This window comes from Rhinolophus hipposideros (assembly GCF_964194185.1).
Source record: "Rhinolophus hipposideros genome assembly, chromosome: 14".
Classification (NCBI taxonomy): domain Eukaryota; kingdom Metazoa; phylum Chordata; class Mammalia; order Chiroptera; family Rhinolophidae; genus Rhinolophus; species Rhinolophus hipposideros.
In genome coordinates, this window is record NC_138060.1 from 37,131,988 (window position 1) to 37,153,990 (window position 22,003).

At 33.4% G+C, this 22,003-nt stretch overlaps 1 protein-coding gene across 2 annotated transcripts in view; it reads left to right on the forward strand.

The window, feature by feature from the left end:
• The window catches only part of CAPN7 (calpain 7), a gene marked incomplete at its 3' end in the record, with an annotated part of 36,177 nt that overhangs the window by 10,180 nt on the left and 3,994 nt on the right, over window positions 1–22,003 (forward strand). Inside the window, exons 5-18 of one of the 2 annotated variants that reach the window (XM_081072706.1) lie at window positions 733–933; window positions 2,660–2,746; window positions 6,165–6,291; window positions 7,127–7,212; window positions 8,248–8,341; window positions 8,890–9,036; window positions 10,397–10,503; window positions 11,780–11,900; window positions 15,779–15,923; window positions 16,063–16,162; window positions 16,454–16,589; window positions 17,162–17,237; window positions 21,020–21,165; window positions 21,931–21,993. In XM_081072706.1, the coding sequence (XP_080928832.1) occupies window positions 733–933; window positions 2,660–2,746; window positions 6,165–6,291; window positions 7,127–7,212; window positions 8,248–8,341; window positions 8,890–9,036; window positions 10,397–10,503; window positions 11,780–11,900; window positions 15,779–15,923; window positions 16,063–16,162; window positions 16,454–16,589; window positions 17,162–17,237; window positions 21,020–21,165; window positions 21,931–21,993 (1,636 nt within the window). The remainder of the gene's footprint in view (window positions 1–732; window positions 934–2,659; window positions 2,747–6,164; window positions 6,292–7,126; window positions 7,213–8,247; window positions 8,342–8,889; window positions 9,037–10,396; window positions 10,504–11,779; window positions 11,901–15,778; window positions 15,924–16,062; window positions 16,163–16,453; window positions 16,590–17,161; window positions 17,238–21,019; window positions 21,166–21,930; window positions 21,994–22,003) is intronic. The other variant, XM_081072707.1, reaches the window with a different exon arrangement.

Here is a 22,003-nt window from a genome sequence, read left to right on the forward strand (position 1 = left end):
AAAACTATGAGCACCTTAAGAGTAGGGATTGTGTTTTATACATTCTTGTATCCCCCTTACCTTGCATAGTATCTGGCATGCAGTAAGTGTTCAATTAATATCATAAAATATTGTTTGCAGCTGGCCCTGTGGCTCAGGTGGTTGGAGCACCATGCTCCTAACTCTGAGGTCACTGGTTTGATTCCCACATGGACCAGAGCACTGCGCTCTCTACAGCTAAGATTATAAACAACAGCTTTCCCTGGAGCTGGGCTGTTGTGGACAGCCAGAGGTTGGCATGAGCTGCCATGGGCTGCTGTGAGCCACCGCGGGCTGCTGTGTGCTATCGTGTGCTGCCATGAGCAGCCGGCAGCCAGCGAGAGCAGCCGTGAGCTGCTGAGAGTCGCCGACTGACGACCGGCAACCAACTGCTTCAGCTGGGTTGAGCGCAAGGCTCATAATATCAGCATGGGCCAGGGAGCTGTGTCCTACACAACTAGACTGAGAAACAGCGGCTTGAACTGGAGTGGGGGGGGAGGCGAAATTAGAAGGGGAGGGGAAAAAAATATTGTTTGCAAACATACCTTTGGGAGTAGCTTACATGGTGAACAGTTGACTGGTATGTAAGAATTTTATATACTAATTTTATATTAGGAATGCTTGACTGGTTCTTGAAGTAAATTTTGTTTTCTGGAAATCTTAAATGTGAGAAGAAAAACTAGAACAGTTTTTCTATACCTCTTTTTATTATAGAGCAGAAGCATTGAGTGAGCCTTTAACAAAGCCATTATGTAAAATCAAGTCAACGAATATTAAACCAAAGCCACCTCCAACAAGAACACATTTTCCACTAGGAAATAATGCCTTCTTTGAAAGACCTCAGCCATTTATAAGTCCACAGTCGTGTGATGCCCAAGGACCGAGATATACAGCAGAAGAAATAGAAGTTCTCAGGTAACTCAGTTATAATTCATTGTAGTTAACAATTTTGTTAACGTAATCATGCAGGTAATTTTATTCTCATTAGGTTTGCTGAGTCCTGTTCACATCTTTATTATCATGTGTAATGCTATTGTGTAATTATAGATTATATTTTCATATAGTCACAACTTGAAATACTTAAGATTTGTGCTAATATATTTTAATATCAGCATTTCTATTAGACATTTGTTTTCTGAAAATCCTGGCGTTCTTCAAAATTTAGCACTAAAGTTTAGGGAGCAAAATAGAGGTATGGCAGACCAATCAGTCATCTATGCAACTTTGTAACCAGAGCCCTAATGGGAAAAAAATTGCAGTCTAGGCCAGGCGTCAGTCAGCAAAGGGAAGCCTTAAGCTATGAATGGTTTTTATATTTTGTTAAGGACTGTAAAAGAGAAAACAAAAAACAGAATATGTGATAGAGACCTCGTTGCCAAGAAAGTACTATATCCTTTCTGGCCCTTTATAGAAAACATTTGCCAACTCCTGGTCTAGGAAGCCAGTTCAGTGTCTCGTAGAGCCTCAGGGATGTTAAAAGTGCAAAACAACAGTGATGTGGAAATCTTCGATTACATTCTGAGCCAGTATGGCTGTGCTTCAGTTGGTCTCTGGAAGAGATCCAGTCTGCTTAGAGCTCATGTAGTTGCTCATTTTTAATTTCCTAAAATTGAGCTGAAAGTGTTCCTTCCTATGTAGCATGTACCTGAGGGCATTTTTCTTTCTTTTCCTGCTGTAGATTTTAATTCTACTCCTACTAGTCTGGCTCTCTTTGCCTAGGAAAATTACATATGAACTAACACAACACAGAGCCAGATAAAAAAGATGGTTTTGGAGTTGAAAGACAATAAATTAGTAACAGTCCAATACTTGGGCTATTCTGCATCCAAAAGCTTTCTTCTGCACACATTTGAAGTTCTATACTACAACAAAATAACTATATTTCTGCCTAATAAACTGCAGGTGTTCACACAAGTGAAAAGCTCTCATCTTCTCAAAATGAGTATATACATAGTCATTGTATCCATCACTTACTGTATTAATTGGTCCTCAAATTCAGTCACAGTCTCCCTAAATATTGTTACCTAGAAATTAAGTTGTGAAGTTACCCTGCAACTACTTCTAAATAAAATGAAGGAAAGAAACAGAAGAAGGAAATAGTTAATATATACAAATAAATATGTACCCAAAATGAAGAAAATACACAAGTTTACTACAAACGACGTTTCTTTAATTTGTCAAGAGGCCATAGCTGTTATCTATAACACTTCCTTCCAGTACCCTTTCCATAGTCTCATACCCAGAAAATATAAAGAACACTATTTTGCAGAATTATTTTTAAAATCCCAAAATAACTAAGCCATTGCTTTCTCCCTTTGGACTTAGGATAGAATTCACTTTGTGTCTTGTTGTCAAGGACTCTTTCAATACCTCTATTGTAGGCCTGTCATGAGATTGTTTTGTTTGAACGATGTCAGTCTTAAGAGTAACTCTTATGAATTGAATTGAATCAGGTATTTTCTGGTATTAAACTATTTTGTGACAATTTTGTCCAAATAAAGTTATCAACAAGAAGAGATTGTTAGTTTAATTTTATTATAAGTACTATACCTTGTCACTTAAATTTTAAGGAATTTAATAAGTTTGGTAATTAAGATAGACTTGAACATTTACTTTAGATTTCTTTTTGTGTATTTTACAGGACAACATCAAAAATAAACGGCATAGAATATGTTCCTTTCATGAATATTGACCTAAGGGAACGTTTTGCCTATCCGATGCCTTTCTGGTAAATAAGCATTGTTGCAATTTTTACTTCCATAATCATTTAAATTTTTTAGTACTTTTTGCATACTCTAAAGTCCAGTTAAATTCATAGCCTTGAAAGTAAAATTTGTAATTAAAAAAAATTGATTGGAAGAGAAGTGTGGCTATGAAGAAGCAGTGGGGCAACATAGTAAGAGTACCTCTGTTACCATTTGCCTGGTAGTGGCACGTGTACCTTTTGCCTAACATTATACTCAGTGTCTAGCACAGCACCTGGCACAAAGTAAGTACTCAGTAAATATTTGGTGAAAAGAACTGAATGAAAAAGTGGAACAGAATGACAATATTGTTGTTTACTAAGAAGACACAATTCAAGAGAGGGTTAATTATGAAAGTGTTAGCATAGCCTTCCCGTACAGTGGCAGCTTATGTCAAGAGCCTTAAAATATTCTTTGGTTCAAGAGTCCCAGCTTCTAGTCTTCCTAAGGAAATCAAAATTCAGTTAAATGTGTAATATATATAATAGCATTCATCAAAGCATCTGTTATCGCCAAAAATTATTGAAACAAATTATTCAGCAATATGGAATGATTAAATAATGGTACATCCATATTATTATATTAAATATTAGGCTTCCCATAAAAAATAAGTTCTGGAAAAATGTAGGAAAATAAATTCTTGCAATCTAGTAAAAGAGAAAATTATACATATAACATCCAATTTTTTTATGTATTTATAGATAATAGGAAAAATTATGTAAAGATATACACCAGAATGTTTAGAGTCGTTATTTATAGGTAGCAAAATTGGGTGAGGGTGGTTTAACTTCTTAAAACATTTTTCAAAATTTCTGCAATGAACATGTTATCAGAAAACATCAGAGAGTTGAATGCTTATTATATACAGGATATGTGAAAGACTCTGTAAAGAACAAAAGAGCTCCCTTCTCATTTCTGATATTTTGCTGTTCTTGGGTGGGCAGAAGTTAGACATCTCAAAGCCAGTATGTTGTCAACCTAATTTCTTCACTCAGACATCTGCGTGGTGCTAGTTACTGATTGGGATCTGATACATTTTTATATCTAAGAAGCTTTATAAACATGGATGTTAAGAGCACGGATTCTAGAGCCAAGATGTCCAGTTTCATGTCCTATGTGACACTGCATAAGTTTTTAAATCTGCCTCAGATTTAAAAATAATAACAGAACCTACTGCACACAGTTACAGTGATCATTGAGTTAATGAAATATAGAGCACTTATAATGGTGCTTGTTATATATATATAGCAAGCACTATATTATAAGGGTTAACTGTTAGAAAAATTATTTCGTTAAATTCTAAATTATATTACACAATTTGGCTGTACATTTCAAATGTTGTTAAAATGTTTCTACCCCTTTGACCAGTAGTTTCACTTTAGGGAACCAATTCTAAATAAGTATTTACAAATGTAGTCAAAGATTTATATAAAAGATATTTACTTATTTATTATAATTATGAAAATATGAATCAATTATTGTAATATGTTCTTAAATAATTATATGAAAGTAGAGATGTAAACTTCTAGTTCCAATCTTTGTGTAACATGCACAAATTAAGATAAATCATATTTTAGTGCTCGTACAACAATGTCTGTAAGAAGAATGTTAATATAGCCATGAACAATCAAGTTTTCAAGAATTAAATAACATAGGAAAATGCTTACAATATAATTGAAACAGTAAAATGTAATACCATGCAAATTGCCTTACTTTAGTCATAGCACTTGTCACAGTTGGAATAATTAAGTTGCACCCAACTGTCTAGCACAATGTCTGATATATAGAACATACTTGGTAAATAATTCATTAAATTTGGAGAAAAATTAAGAATAAATATTAAAATTAACTACTCTAACTGGCAAGATTTTTTTCCTTTCTTGTTTTCTAGATTATTTTATGGTGAGAATAATCAGAAGAAAAAGTAACAGTAAACATCTTTAAATTCAAAGATAAAAGACTGATGGGAAAAGGATTCATAATTTATGACTCTGGTAGAAAGATTGAGTGATTTAAAATAAAATTTTTCTATTCTGGTCATGTATTATAACAAATATATATATATATATGTTTTTAAATCTTTATGAGAAAAGAAACTTGAATTTGGTAATTTAGTGATCATTTTTGACAATAAATATTAAGGAATCTTGGATTTACTCTATTATTTAGATTCACATGGCAGGTTAATAATACTAAATAATTAGATTATAGATTTGAATTAACCTTATTTTTTCCCGTCAAAATTTTGCGATGGCTGTCTTTAAATTCTTCTGAATTCACTCAGCTCACCTTCTGTTTACAGTCAGTTTCTGATACTACACAGATACCAAAATGTTACCTACAACACTAATGGTTCTATGAGCTCTGTGAGATGATCAGCAAAATACTTCGAGAAGTGTTATATACCATATTCTACTCTAAGAGATTTACAATAAACATGGGCTTATTAAAGAGTATAGAGATGTACTCCAATGCAAAAACCTATACTTTAACCAAGGGTTTGCAGATCACACCTGACTACAAAACTGTCTTTCTCCTAATATCTGTGAACATTCTTTGAGAAAACAATGTTACATTTGTTTCAGTTTGCATGTCATATACCTTATATTATCCTAAAAATCTTTTGAAACCCAAAGGTTTGTTGCCCTTGATCTAGAAGAGGTGTGAGGAAAGTTTAATGTTTTTTATTTTGTACTATACATCAATTTTAGAGAAATAATACCCTGTATATTTCCAACACACATTGAGTAGAGAGGGTAATGGATAAGAATGGTGCATTTGGCACCAAACACCTAGATTCAAATACCAGTTCTGCCACTTAGCTGTATGACCTTGGCAGGTTATTTAATCACTTTAAGCCTTTTCCAAAAATATTTGCTTTAATAGAATTGTTTTGAGAATTCAGTGAATAATGTATGTAAAATGCTTCAGCATAATACCTGGACTATGGTTATTACGCAGTAATTATAATAGCTACTCTTATTATTAGCCTTGCAGAGAAGAGTTTTCCCAGAACCAACATAAAGCTCTGTAACCTTCCTAGATCCTTTTGAATGAATCAGCTTGTATTGTTAATGGTTCCATTTTTTGAAACTAAATTTCTCAAATATGGCCATGCATTAAACTAATATCGTTAAAGTAAGTATAAATGAATTTAGGTTTTTCTTCTGTTTTCAGTTATCTGTGTATTTTTGTTTTAATTGAGGAGGATGATCAGATTGACTGGATTCATAGTTAAGTGTAAAGAGCCAGGTTTGACCAGAGAATTATTTTAGGATGACATAAACATAGCTATGATCACTATAACAAAACCAAAAACAAAAATTAGCTAGGAAATTTAATTTGGGTTTTAAGTCACCATTTAAGATTAATTTTATTGTTTCTTAATTTTTATTACCTCAGTGATAGATTGGGCAAGCTACCATTATCACCTAAACAAAAAACTACATTTTCTAAGTGGGTACGCCCAGAAGACCTCACCAACAATCCTACAATGATTTATACTGTGTCAAGTTTCAGCATAAAGCAGGTAAACTTTTATTTTGTATAATTTTTTATGAAACCTAACATTTTAAAGTAATTTGCATATAAGTTTGAGTTTTTTCTTAGATTTTTTTTATTACACAAATGTGTGGAAAAATTATTCTGCACACTTTGACTTAGACATACTGAGATAATAAAAGTATGAATAATTGTTTTGAGCAATTTTTATATAAACGGATGTTTGTATAAACCTTATTTATTGATACGTGCTTGCAGATGAGAAAGTTGTGAGTCTGCATTTCATCTTTGAAAAGAGAGTAGGTATAAAAGATAGATATTGGGTTTATTTGAAACACTTCAGAGTTGGAACAACAATATGGCTTTATTGCAAACTTTAGTTAGATCTTGCATTGAAGTCTTCCATATTAATTAATGCAAGTCTTCCATATTAATATAAAAACAATGATCCTGAAAAACTGTGATTCAAGAATCTTTTGATATGCATGTTCATCTTAACTGGTCATGTTATAATAAACCAACTTTTTAAAAGACCTTTAAATATTTTTGTCATCAGAAACAGTGTGATTCAGTATGCTTTTATTCGCATAAGGAATGTATCATCCATATTTAATTATTCTAAATTAAGTTCACTGAAATGCTTTATTTGGTTTTTCTAGAATTTGAACAAAATATGTGTATGTTGGCAGTATGGCATTTCTATTGTTTTCCTACTCAAGCAACAGTCAAGATATTTAGTATTAAAAGTCAGGTGCTAGGTGCAATACTGTGGTAATGTTGAAATTACCTGAATGAATAAAATATATTCATAATTCATTCTTATTCATATTCAAAATATATTCATAATTCATTCTTATTAACAGACAATAGTATCAGATTGTTCCTTTGTGGCATCACTGGCTATCAGTGCAGCTTATGAAAGACGATTTAATAAGAAGTTGATTACCAGGTAAAATTTTATATTTATCCCTTTAGCCCTTTTCATATAATTGTCTCTTAACTAGAAATTTAAAACTTAGGCCTTATTGACACAGAAAATGAAGAGGGCATATCTCAGAATACTATGACCCATGTATTAAGCAGACAATTTGTGAATGTGAACAGATTTGCTAAAACAGTCTAAGGATGTATACACATACGGTTAATATATACAGAATAAATACGTTTTGAAATAAATGAAATGGTTCAGAATAAAGTCATGTCATGTTTATAATTGTGCTGTATGCTAGCCCCTAACCACCTGTGGATGAATATTGAGCACTTGAAATAGCTAGTCTGAATTGAGATGGGCTGTGAGTCTAAAATGCATTAGATTTTGAATACTTAGCACAAAAAAATGTAAAATTTTTATGTTAATTGCATGTCAGAATCATAATATTTTGGAAATGTTGGGTTAAATAAGCTATATTATTAATTTAAAAGTTTTATTGACCACATAATTCATTATAATAATTAAACATCATAATTTTTTCATACAATTTTTCCTGAGTGATTTTTGTGTGTTAAGTCCTGAAAATACAAAGATTTGCAAGTATCTTACTGGATAATTATGTAGAACTATATCAGAGTTGTGCTAATTTTATCTCTGTCAGATTTGTAGTTAGTTGCCTCAGTTGTGATTAATTTAAATGGTCTTCTTTTTACTTTTTGGGGCCAATAGTAGATTACTTAATTGGCTTAAAATATATCTACTTAATAGAAAATTTATTAGAGTATATAATTAAAAACAGCTTTTTTCAGAGTATTGTGAAACTTATGCCCTGCTGTATGCTCTCATAAATACTGTCTTCATTTATCTACATTAAAAAAGCACTTTGATTAGGGAGAAATTATTTTTCTAGGCTTATATAGAAAAAAACATTCTCATGGTTATTTTTAATAAAATTGCCAAGACAATAGCATATGTCTAAATAAAATATATCCTGCATAGTAGTTATATTGAATATTAATGTTGGTATTTCAATATCTATTTTCCTTACAAAAGCATAATTTACCCTCAGAATAAGGATGGTGAGCCAGAGTACAATCCATGTGGAAAATATATGGTAAAACTTCACCTCAATGGTGTCCCAAGAAAGGTGAATAATGTCTTTTCCCACCCCAAACCTCTCTCCCTTCCCTACCTTTGCATCTTAAGTAAAATCATTAAGAAATGCTACTTGTGTAAACATTTACATGTAAACATTTAAACATTTGTTGATTTCGAGTTTTTTATATTATACATATTACTAACAGTAACTTGTTAATAATTAAAAATAAAAACCATGACAAGTATAAAATTTTTTTTAAATAGTTTTGAGAAAATTTATAGAATGTCCCAAAAAGTAGTTATTTTAGATATAATGTGTATTTCTAGAATACTTAATAATTTTGATGGTAGAGTCATAACATTTAACCATTTGGCTCGAGGTTAACACCTGACAGGGAGATTAGTTTGTAACTAGAATTAAGAGATCATGTAATGTTTTAAAACTAATTCGATTCTAGAAATAGGAAACTATCATTACCTTAATAATAGGCGTATTATGCCTTTCATTTTACCAGTATGAAAGATTTTTTTTTCTTGATAGAAAAGATTTTAAGATATTTTGTACGACCTAAGAAAATTAATGTTATCTTTCTCCAGGTGATAATTGATGACCAATTACCTGTTGACCATAAGGGAGAATTACTCTGTTCTTATTCTAACAACAAAAGTGAATTGTGGGTTTCTCTCATTGAAAAAGCATACATGAAAGTCATGGGAGGATATGATTTCCCAGGATCCAATTCAGTAAGTAATAGGATGATCCAGACACAGACTTATGCTATCTAATATAACTATTTTAAATATGAAAAATTATAGATGATATTTTTGTTTGAAGAAAAAGAAAACAGATTATCAGTCTCTGAAAAATGTTGATCTTATTATGGGAGTACATTTTTTTTATAAGGTTAACGCATTTTACAGTAAGTCCTCACCTAATGTCTTCCATAGGTTCTGCAACTTTAAGCAAAATGACATAATGAAACCAATTTTACTACAGGCTAATTGATATAAACAAGAGGTTAGTTTTTACGGCAGCTAATCAACATTATAAAGAAACTACGTTGTCCAAGGACGTACTGTGTAGATTTGGTATTCAGGAAAGCCTAAAATGTATGTGTCTGCTATTATGTTGGGATACATGCCATTTAAACATGGACCTTTCCAAAAATCCTCTTCAAATCAAAGGGATGTGTCATATTGTCATCTTACGTGTATTTTTTGATTGGTAAATTCAGGTTCAAGGAGTTTTTGTGTGTGTGTTTTTCCCAACCTTAACGCAACCTGTAAAATCGAGATCCATGCCAGTGTCCTTTAGTTGTATGAGTTAAACCAGAAATTAGATGAGTGTGACTGAATTGTGACGCTAGCCAGCCTGTGGCCTTAGAAAAGATATTTAACCTTTCTTAGCCTCTTTGCTTGCCTGTAATATGAGAATAATATCCACCTCTCAGAGTTGTAAAGATTAAATGATGTAATATATGCAAATCGCCCATCATTCATACCTGACTAATTTCCTTGCCTAGTACCCAGCCTCCTTCATTGTTCTGGTTCTAATAATGCTAGTCAGAGAATGGCTAGATCAGAGTTAAATGCAATAGGATGTTAAAATTTCTTCCCAGCCTACATGCTCAATGGTTCTAACCTGCAAATATTTTTAGTTTTGCTTTCTAATCTATCACCTGTTAATTTACCCAGTGGAGCTGAGAGAAAGAATGAGAATATATGTAAAACATTAGGAAAGTAACTATCGTTTTGTAAAAAGTCACGAAATGGTGAGTGACTATCATTATCATCATCATTAAAGCAGTTTTTTCTGTTACATGTTTTGAGTTTTCATCATATTTATTCATAAAACAATTCTGTTGTATTCGGCAAAAGCAGCAAAGATTGTAAGGAAAAGATAAGCTTGTGCTTAAATCCAGGTAGTAATTTGAGTTAAATAAGAAGTTTATTACTGGTAGAAAACAACTTACTACCTCCTGGTTTATTCTGATCAAAATCATTATACCAAATCCATGAGATTTAATAGCACCCTATTAAATGGGGATGTATTTAAGAGCTTGAAAAAAAATGTTGACCGTCCTGAAATGTGTTTATGTTGCAGAATATTGATCTTCATGCACTGACAGGGTGGATACCAGAAAGGATTGCAATGCATTCAGATAGTCAAACTTTCAGTAAGGATAATTCATTCAGAATGCTTTATCAAAGGTACACTTTTTCTTTTGTGTGTGTGTGTGTGTTTGTGTGTGTGTGTGTACTGAAAGAGGCTATTTCAAAAACTTCATGTCTTATTCAGAATAGATATTTCAGAGACTGTCATTTTCAGTTATTAGGAAAATTGATTTTTTAAATAAAAGGCTCCACTTTATGTACTTACTACAGTTGGCCTTTAATTATCCTCACTGGTAGATACATAGTTAATCCAAATTATAGATAATCTAAAACATTTGAATCTGTGACATGTAATATGGAAAAATTATTTTGTACTTCCTTAGTACTTACCAATTCGAGGTAAGGTGAGAAAAGAGAAGTCTGAGAACATAAAGAGGAAGGTAACTTAAGCCTTAAATGGATAATTTACATAGAGGTGGGGGAGTGACTGTTAGCTTCTAGTTTATTTCAGACTCTTTCTTTTTTTCTAATTGGGGAATATTGGAGAACAGTGTGCCCTTCCAGGACCCATCAGCTCTAAGTCAAACCGTTGTTTTCAATCTAGTTGTGTAGGGTGCAGCTCACTGGCCCATCTAGGAATCGAACCGGCGACCTTGGTGTTATGAGCACTATGCTCTTACCAACTGAGCCAACCAGCTGCCCTATTTTGCATACTGTTAAGGCAGTGGATGAATACAGCCCCCTTTACTTCAAAAAGCATTGTTAATTTATAGGGAACTGAAAATTGTCTGTATAGTACCGTGGTTACCCCAAAATAAGACCTAGCCAGACAATCAGCTCTAAAGTGTCTTTTGGAGCAAAAATTAATATGAGTCATATTAATTAATATTAATATTTAATTAAAAATTAATATGAGTCTTAAAAATTAATGAGTCATATTAATTTTGAAAAAATAAAAATTAATATGAGTCTTATATTAATTTTTGCTCCAAAAGATGCATTAGAGCTGATTGTCCGACTAGGGCTTATTTTCAGGGAACTAGGGTACTACACATTCATTAGTGAAACTAGAAAACTCAATCATTTGATCAAATGATATTGCTTTGGGGAAGGGCATATTAGCATTTCACATGTTCATCTTTATTTGTAAATCATTTGAAAATTTAGCATTTGCTTTCTCCCTTCATTGATAGGGATAAATTATCTGATGTGCTGTGAAATAGAAATATACTTATTGAAAGTTCTTCAGGGGGTGTGGGAATAGCTTCCAGATTTGTGGAAATTTTCATGTGGACTATTAAAGAAAAGATGGTATGATCTGAGATTACAAATGTGTTTTCCTTCAATTGTTTGTCCTTTGGGGTTATTCCAGGTTTCACAAAGGGGATGTCCTCATCACTGCCTCAACTGGAATGATGACTGAGGCTGAAGGAGAGAAATGGGGTCTGGTTCCCACACACGCATATGCTGTTTTGGACATTAGAGAATTCAAGGTTTTGCCTAAAATTTTTTTCTCATGTTTTTCTTGTTAATAAGACATTGCGAGGATCCCAAATAATATATTAGACTTCTGAATATTGACAAATTAAGGATTAGGTGGAGTTTAAAAATCATTCTACCTGTTAAATTTAACAACTTGACCTCTATACGATTGGGAATTATGAAATAAAAAGATGGGGATTGTAATGACAGTGACAGCATAGACATTGATTGCAGAACAGAAATACTATGTGCATCTTTCTCTTTTCCATATAAGTAGCAAAAGTTGAGGTGAATACACAGCCCTCAAGATTCGGGGCTGTATGTTGGTGTTGGGAGTCAATCACAGTTAGGTTCTAGAGCATAGTAGACATTCAGTAAGTACTTGTGAAAAGACATACATACATATATACACACATACATACATAAGATACCTATGAATAAGAAACATGCCAGTGGGTTTGCAAATGTTTCTCTTCCAAGCAGCCCTTGCATGCGATCTGGCCTTTCAGACCCTTTCCCTGTGCTCAGATGTTGGGATGGTTGAATTCATTCCTTCTCAGGTTATTGATTATATTTAACTGAAAAATGGATCTGTTCTCTGGATTAGAAGATACAAAGATTGTATTGAGAAAGGACTCTTTCTTCCCTAATGGTATGATACCTAAGCTGCCTACTCACTGGGAAGCTTTAACTAGCAGTGTCTCTCAATTTCCTGCTTTAACTTCTAAAAAGAAGTCGTGATCAATCAGCAACAACGTGTTGCCACTGTGTATTAGGTTTTCCTCTGTGGCGTGTGGAATTATGTGAATGACGAAGGCAGTAGGGACCTGCTGAAACTTCTAAAATGCATATAGCCTCAACGCCTTCTAAATCAGCCAGTCATTGATGCACCCTCCCCCCACCAGCCATACTGTGTAGAATTGTGTCTTTTTTTAAAATGGCATAAAATTTGACTACTTAAAAAATATAAAAATTTATGTGAAATTGAGCTGAGAGGTTTGTGTTTTAGAAAGTAATTTGCCATAAACAAAACATTGGGAATAACAGTTACTATTATTTAGTACTATGTATATAATTTTATTGTTAGAACATCTTTTGCGGTAGGTCTTAATAGGTGACCAGTATTGAGGCAAAGGATTTAAATTTAGATAATGAAACAGTTAACATGAAAATAAGCTTGAAGTGGAGGAAGATTTCTTCTGAATATTATATCATTTCCTTTGAATAATATGACTATTTGTTCTGATTGTACAAAGGAAACTAGACAAATAACATGTTTATGAGAAAAATACGCACTTGTGGTTTGATGTGAAACCAAAATATTAAAAAATTGCTTAATGCCAATAAAGTAAGAATTTCAAATTAACAGCTTTTTTAGTAAAAGCTCAGTAGCGTTATTCACACAGTATCAATGCCACGTGGCAATTATTCTGTAAGGATTAAGGCATTTTAAAACATGTGCGGATGGAGGAAACTGTGGCCTGGTAACAGGTATTTCACTGTGATAAGTAAGGCTCACTTCACTTGGTGATTCTGAAAGTTACTGACCCAGCTTAAGCAGACATCTCACACTGTGGAGTTGCCCCCAGTTTCCTTTTGTTTACATGAGCTTTTTGTGGTCACGGTTGATCTTTAACTAAAAGCTTCTTCATGTGTGTTAAAATTTATGGGGGTTTTCTCCAGTATTTTTTATGGAGTATATATATATCTGTAGAGTTTTCTGGGTTCATCACTTTTATGTTATTTTTCTTGTCTATTTTGAGATACTTCCTTAGTTTTGATTTCTATTTTAAAATATTTCCATATTTATTTCATTCAGGCATTTATCTCTAGAATCTCTTTCGTGCTGATAAGCCTCGTCTTTGACTAAAGCTACTCCCAATCTTCTGTCATTCATCCCTTTCTTCACTTAAGAAGGTTTTCTTAATACTTGCGTGAAAGTATTATCCTGTTTGACTGCTAATCTTCTGCGTATTCTAAGATCTTCATTTTAGTCTCAATCCTTATTTGGGGTTTTTGTGTGTGTTGTGTTTTTTTGTCCCCTCCTCGAGGTGATGTCCCATAGTCTACTGGGAGGGTACATGGCAGTCTCAGGCTGCTGCCTCTAAGCCCAGACATGTCTGACCAGTGGATTTCTGAATCTGTCCAAGGCTTTTCCTTTTCTGCCACTTGGAAATTACTTTGGAAGTGGGATGTTTTATTATAAACCAGATTGTTTTTTTTAGTTTTCTAGCATTTCTTCCCCTATTCAAGGCCCCCTGAATTGCTGGTTCTCTATCCAGACAAAACCTACAACCATATCTCAGTATCCTTAAAAGTCAGTGATACCTGGGACCTACCTCGGAAACGTTAAGTAGTAATTTCCTCTCCTTTATATTTCTTTTGTAAGAAGTGAGAGAGTCCTGAAATAGGCAGATTTTCTGCACATGTAGAACTAGGTTTTACAAACAAGGAATTAGAGTTCTGTGTCTGTTGGTTGATGTGTGGTAGGGACAGGAATGAGGCACAAATGATATAGAAGAAATTGAGAAAATAAATTATTAATGAAGATTCTAGGGAATATAACCCAAGATAAATGAGTCTTGCTTATGCCCAGAAATCACATTACCCCAGGCCAAGATTTGCCACATATAAAATACGGAAGGATTTTTTTTTAAGTTTCCAAAACAGTTTGATTTATGACATCATTAGAAAAAGGATACAATTTCCTAAGTTGACTGCTTGAAATAAGACAAACACTTTTGAATTTACAAACTCGTTTTTCTGAATCAGTGTAATCAATTATGTAGACACACCTGGTATTTATTGAGCACTAACCATAACCTTAACACACTTTTCCATAAACTCAATGATGACCGCTGAAAAGGGTTAATAGTGTTACCGTCTCAGGGAGTTTACCATCTTATTTGAGATATAAGATTCCTACATTTCCATGAGTAGGAAACAATATAGGATATTATTTGTTTTAAATTAGTGTAATATGGATTGTTAGCACTCTAAAGTTTAGAGGAGAGGTAGTTATTAAAAAAAGGAAATTACTGAATGCCACATATTTTACATGTTATTTCATTTAATCTCCACAAGTCTTCTAGGAGACATTATAATCTTCATTTTACTACATATAAATAAACAAATGCTCAAAGAGGGTAAATGACCAAATCAAAGTGCCCATAAAGCTGATAAGTAGTAGAGCTGGAATTTGGTCCCATTTAATTCTAACTCCAAAGTCCATGTTCTTTTTTCTTCACTGCTTCCATCTTCACAGAGACAATCAGTGCAGGAAGAAGCTAAAGAGGATCTGAAAGGAAGGGTAGTTAAAAGAGTTCAGAGAGGGTTTTCCAGGAAAGGGAAACAGCATGAGGAAATGCCTTTAGAGGTGAAATTGAATAAGGATTGTTTATGGGATTGTGAGAGGAAACACTAGATTAGAGGCAAAGATAACACGGAGTGTAAGTACTGAAAATAATGGGGCCAGAGTAGAGCAGGCTCTAAAAGGACAGAAAGTAACTGATGCTCTAAAGCAGCACTGCCCAATAGGACTTCCTACCGTGATAGAAATATTCTCTGCTGTGCAGTGCATAGCTACTAGCCACATGTGGTTCTTGAACACTTGAAATGTGGCTAGTGTGACTAAGGAAATTATTTTTAAATTTTATTTTAAATAACCACATGTGGTTAGTGACTAGCGTATGGATAGCATAGCTCTATGGATAGATAGCCATTTATAGTTTTTGATCAGGTATGTGACATGGTGACAGAGTTAGAGAGCATTAATTTCAAATTGATTTGGCAGGGAAAGAACTGATAAGTATTCAGAGAATCATATAACTAATAAAAATATGGTTAAAACTGTGTCGCAATTTCGTTGTTCTGTGGGTTTTTTTAATAGGGGCTACGATTTATCCAGTTGAAAAATCCTTGGAGCCATTTACGCTGGAAAGGAAGATACAGTGAAAATGATGTGAAAAACTGGACCCCAGACTTACAAAAATATTTAAACTTTGATCCTCGAACAGCTCAAAAAATAGACAATGGTAAAGATATCTTTTTGTAATTTTAATACCATTTGATGTTTAAATAAATAACATGCTTTAACAATGTGAAATGTGTTTAACTGACAAATCATTTATCATTAAGATATTTTTTAGATTAACAAAGACATCTAATTTTCAGGAATATTTTGGATTTCATGGGACGATCTCTGCCAGTATTATGATGTGATTTATTTGAGTTGGAATCCAAGTCTTTTTAAAGAATCAACCTGTATTCACAGGTAACTTTTTTGTACATTTCAGAATATGTTTTATAATAGTCTCCACTGTTTTCATTTAAAATGAAATTACTAATTTAGGAAGACTAGTATGTTCTCTTTTGGTCATACCCATGATTATCATATAACAGTTATTTTCTTTAATGCTGCTTGGTTATGCCAAAAAATTTTTAAATCATAAAACAAGAAGACCTAGTATCTTCATTATATCTGAAACAACACTTTAAAATAGTAATATATTTTAGCTCTGTGAGAAATTTAATTACTTCCTTCTTTGTTGACTTTATCTTTTAGTACTTGGGATGCTAAACAAGGACCTGTGAAAGATGCCTATAGCCTGGCCAACAATCCCCAGTACAAATTGGAGGTGCAGTGTCCACAAGGGGGCGCTGCAATTTGGGTTTTGCTTAGTAGACACATAACAGACAAGGTACTGATAGGCTTCTTATGATATTCCATACAGAAACTCTTTGAAATGTAATTAGACCATGTGAATAAGATATGTAATTTGATCACCAGCCAGCGGTGTCATTTATACAGGTGGCTTGAAAATAGTATTTTCTTAGATAAATGAATATTTCCCTCTAAGGAAATTTATAATTTATAGTCATATACTTAGATGTCTTATTCAAAAATCATCTCTGAAGAAAAACATGAGGGAGTTTCTGCTTCTTAGTGAGGGTTTACATGTTGATTGTAAATGCTTTAGTTCTTAAGAATATTAACATTAAGATAATGCTAAAAGGGGTTTGGCAATTTTGACTCATGAGGCCTGATTCTGTGAAGGGTAATCATAATTTTAATAGCTTCGAAGTCTTTTTTAATATTTCTTCATACAATATGGTCAACCTATTGAAATGACAGTTTAATCCAGAAAAAAAATGTTTTTAATAGCACTAAGCAGCTAAGATAAATGCTCTTAAAATTAGAATTTTTTTTTTATCCACTTAAGAGCATTTTGAGCCCATTTTCCTAACCACATTGGATTCTTTGTGCTTTTAGGATGATTTTGCAAATAATCGAGAATTTATCACAATGGTTGTGTACAAGACTGATGGGAAAAAAGTGTATTACCCAGGTATGTTTAGTAGGCAAACATTCACACAGACATTAAAATTTTGTTTACATGATTAAGTTAAAAATGACAAATGTCATTTATATAGTATACAGAAATTAATAATTATGCTGCTAGACTAATAGAAACCACTCAAGCAGCTAGGTGGTTATTTATGCTACTTACATGTTTTGATTTGTTTTTGATAAAGACCTCAGGAATTTAGGATATCTCCATTTGTACACATTGCTGTCAGTTTTATTTCTAAAACTTAAATTGTATCTTTTTTCACTGATCAAAAATTACAAGCTCTTCACCATGGTGTATAAGGCTTTTATATTATGGCCTTAACCTACCTGTTCCCCTTTATCTCATGCCTCCTCTTTTTACAGTACCCTCAGTGAGGTACTGGCTATTTCTGAATACATCACGCCCATGTTGCCATTCTTTTTGCAATTTCTTCTGCAAAGAATCTCCTCCTTGCCTTCTGCCCGCAGTCCTTTTACTCTATCCTGCATAATGAACATAATTAAGATCCAGCTTATGTATTATTTCCTCTGTGGTAATCTTTCTGCCAGGCAAAGTGAATCTTTCCATCTGCAGGGCTTCTGAGGTATTTAACATATAGTATTAAAACCATTTTGTTTTCACATTCAAAAAAAATTATATCACCTACTACATGATAGGAACTGTTTATATTGTTGGGGAGACAGATAATAAGCAAAAAAAATAGTAATACATGTGTGTGAATAAATAAATAGGGTCATGTGTTAGTGACTGGTTGCTTGCTTTGTTTGGGTGGCCATGGGAGGATTCTTTGAGAGGGATAAGAGGAACTCTGAATGACAAAAAATTAATGAGTCGTGCAAAGAAATAGAGGAAAAAGCATTACAGGCAGAGGGAACAGCAAGTGCAAGGACTCTAAAATGGAAAAAAAGGTTGTTTTTTTCAGATCTGAAAAAAGGCCAGTAGGCCTGAGGAGGTGTGATATCAGAAGAGGTCAGAAAGGTATTCAGACTTAGATCACATGAGTTTCTGTGAGCCACATGGTTATAAGTGTGATGGGAAATCTTTGGAGGGTCTTGAACAGGAAAACGACATGACCTGATTTTTTTTTAAAAGAACAATTCTTTGTAGAATATATTGGAGGGGACAAAAAAAAATGGAAGTAGAGAAACCAGTTAGGCGATTTTATGAGAAATGGTGGTTTGAACTTCAGGTAGTAGAAGTGGAGGTAAAGAGGAGTGGACAAATTTCGGTAGGGTTGTCAGGACTTGTTGAGTTGATGTAGGGGACAAAGAGTTATCAAGAATGATTCCTATTAGCTTGAGCAATAGAAAGCTGTAGCATCTACTGAGATGGTTAAGTGTTGGTGGGGTGGGCAGGAAGTGGATTTGTTGTGGAGTAAAATCAAAAGTTAATTTTTGGTTTTGTTAAATATGAGATACACTATTAGATGTCCAAGTGAAGATGTTGAGTAGGCAGTTGGACTTCCGAGTAAAATTCTGGGATAGATTAGGACTGTAGGAATAGACTGAAGAATAAGGGGCATATAGGTGGCATTTGAAGATAGCACTGTATAAATCATCTATGGAGAGAGTTGTGGGCACAGAGATGAATGTACAGGATCTGACCCTTGAACTCTGACATCCTAAGGTTAAGCAGAAGAAAAGTTACTACAAAAGAATTTGAACAGAGTACCTGATTAAATACAGAGTAAGGTTTCACAAAACCCAAGGGAAGAAAATATTTCATGAGGGAAGGAATGGACAACTGCACCGATTGCTATTTTAGAGGTCAAGTAAGATTAGGTTAGAGAAGGGAGCATTGGACTTAGCATCCTGGCCCTCATTGTTGACCTTGACAGGAGCCGAGTTGGCAGAGAGGTGGGCTAGAAGCCAGTTGGAGTGGTTTGAGAAGACTAAAGTAAGGAAGCAATTATTGACAGTTCTTTCAAGTACTCTGTGCAAAGAAATGGGCAGAGATGGGAGAGATGGGAGAGGTGGGATGAAAAGTGGTTTTGTTGAGTTTTGCTTTGCTTTATCATAGGAAATCATGGCATTTTTCTCCATTACGCTGTGTGGAGGGCAGGCACTGATTCTTAGCAGTCAGTATCCTTAGGTATTCGGGCATGGGCATGACACATAGTAGATCCAAGGATAAATGTTGGGTTAACCCAGCCAAATTTTCCATTTTCACATGTTAGTCATTATACAACCAAAAAGGCACAAAGTTGTGAATATATTCCTAGCATTAAGTTGTTACATGGCTTTTGAATTTTAAATATGTTACTCTGTTTACTTGGAATTTTTTTTAATGCTGTCTTTGTTTAACACAGTGATTTTGCCTTTACAAGGTACTTTCTGGTTTGTAGTTTTATTTTATTTATTTATTTATTTATTTTTTGTTTTTTGTTTTTTTGTTTTGTTTTTATTTTTTTATTTTTTTATTTTTTTCAAGGTGCCGTGTTCAATCTTAGTTGCAGGGGGCGCTGCCCACCATCCCTTGCGGGACTCGAGGAATTGAACTGGCAACCTTGTGGTTGAGAGCCCACTGGCCCATATGGGAATTGAACCAGCAGCCTTCAGAGTTAGGAACATGGCGCTCCAACCACCTGAGCCACTGGGCCAGCCTTATTTTCATCATAGCACTCTGAGATAAATAGAATTGGCCTTATTTTTGTTCCCCATTTAACAGAAGAGTAAACTGAGACATAGAAATGTTAAAAACCTTGTCCAAGGTCATAAACATGCCTATTCTTTTTCTCTTCACACTAGATTACACACCTCTAAGCATTAGAGACATGTTACCTATTTGAGATACTGAAATGTTTTCCTAACAGATTACATTATAAATAATCAGTGTTCCTATATAAGCCAAAAGATACAGCATTGATCTTAAATGACACAGTGATTGACATGCATGTGATAATTTATTATGTCAGCTTTGATTGATGAGACTAACATAACAGGCAGCATTGTTTGTAAAAGCAAAATATTGGAAATAATCTGAATATCCAGATTGTCTGGATAACTAGATGGGAGGGATAGATAAAATGTGTTATGTTCATACAATAGAATATTATACAGGCAGTTTTAAAAGGAACAAACCAAGTCTATGTAGAACAACATGAATCTCAAAAAAACATGTTGAGTAAAAAGTGAAAGATAAAAAACAAGACATATACAATCCTGTTTTTAGATATATGCTGACAGAAATAAATTTACCCATTCATTCTTTTTTAGGGATGTATGTGTGTTAAAGCTTGAAAAGATGTTCATCAAATCCATCAGAGTGGAACAGAATAAGACTAAGGGTGGTAGTTAAAAGGGACTTCATTTTATAAAGAAACTAGCATGGAAAAAAAAATGTTAATTCTGAGTAGTGGAAAATATAGACGAGTTTTTATGTACATCTTTGTATCTTAAAAAATTTCGTCAAAAGGAAAAAAGAAGCTAATCCTGACTTTAAAATCTTCTACTGGAGGAAAAAATACAGCATAGGACAGATAGCAAGGATTATCTTATACCCCATTGAATGTATTCTAAAGATTGCTTTTGCTTATTAGAAATTGTTTTATTTAAAGTTTTATCGCTTCTCGGCCTTTTGGCTAAGATCAAGTGTAAAGTTTTAAATTGTTTAATTGTAAAGTTTTTAATTAAAATTCTAATTCTTTAATAACTGTTATATTTGAAGATAGAATCAATTAAGGGGATATCCATCCATTTATTTTTTCTACCATCGTCCATAGAACTTAAATTTAAAAACTAAAGTCTGTTTATATAAACCTACTTGTTTATTTCCAGCTGATCCTCCTCCATACATTGATGGGATTCGAATTAACAGCCCTCATTATTTGACTAAGATAAAGCTGACCACTCCTGGGACCCATACCTTTACATTAGTGGTTTCTCAGTATGAAAAACAGAACACAATCCATTACACAGTCCGGGTAAGTAAACCAATATACAATGACAAAACAGTAATGTAAAGTACATAATGTGCTCTACTTTGTAAGTGGGATTATCTATAGAAAACTTTATTTCTGAAAATTGATTAACTATGTTTTTTGTATCGGTGTGTTTGTACGTATGTCAATTCAATATTAAATGATGCTTTCTGAAGAAAATACTTTTGAAAAGTAATCTTTCATTTTGAATATTTTTATTGAGCATTTTAGTTTTCAAAGTAATAGTGTAGTCCTGAGATAATGTAGTATGTTGGACTAATAAATTCACAGAGCAAGCAATAAAAACTCCTCTAGTCTACATAATACTTTTATTGACTTAAAAAAGACTTTGAACTTAGTGAAACGGAATCAATTGACTATAAACATTACTCTCACGTAGTTGGGAAAGTCTTTGTAATTTTGTCCTTATAGATTTGTTTGCCATAGAGCATTAGAGACACTCAATTGGAATAGCTTTTTAGTAATGAAAGGGACATTGGGGAGCCAATTCACTCCTTCATCTTTCAGATGCAGAAGCCAAGGCCTAGAGAGAATGTGATTTGTCCTGAGTCACACACAGTAGCAGAGAAAACCAAGACAAGATCCCTAGCTTCCCAATTCCCAGTTCATTAAACCTGACTTGATACCAGGCTACCTACAGATAATGACTTTTATATATACTAATTTTTTAGTCTTCCAATATATTTTTATCACTTTGGTGTCTTTATAAGTATAAACTTTATCAGTACTTTTTTTTTTTAAATATAGGTATATTCAGCATGCAGCTTTACTTTTTCAAAGATTCCTTCACCATACACCTTATCAAAACAGGTAAGAGAAT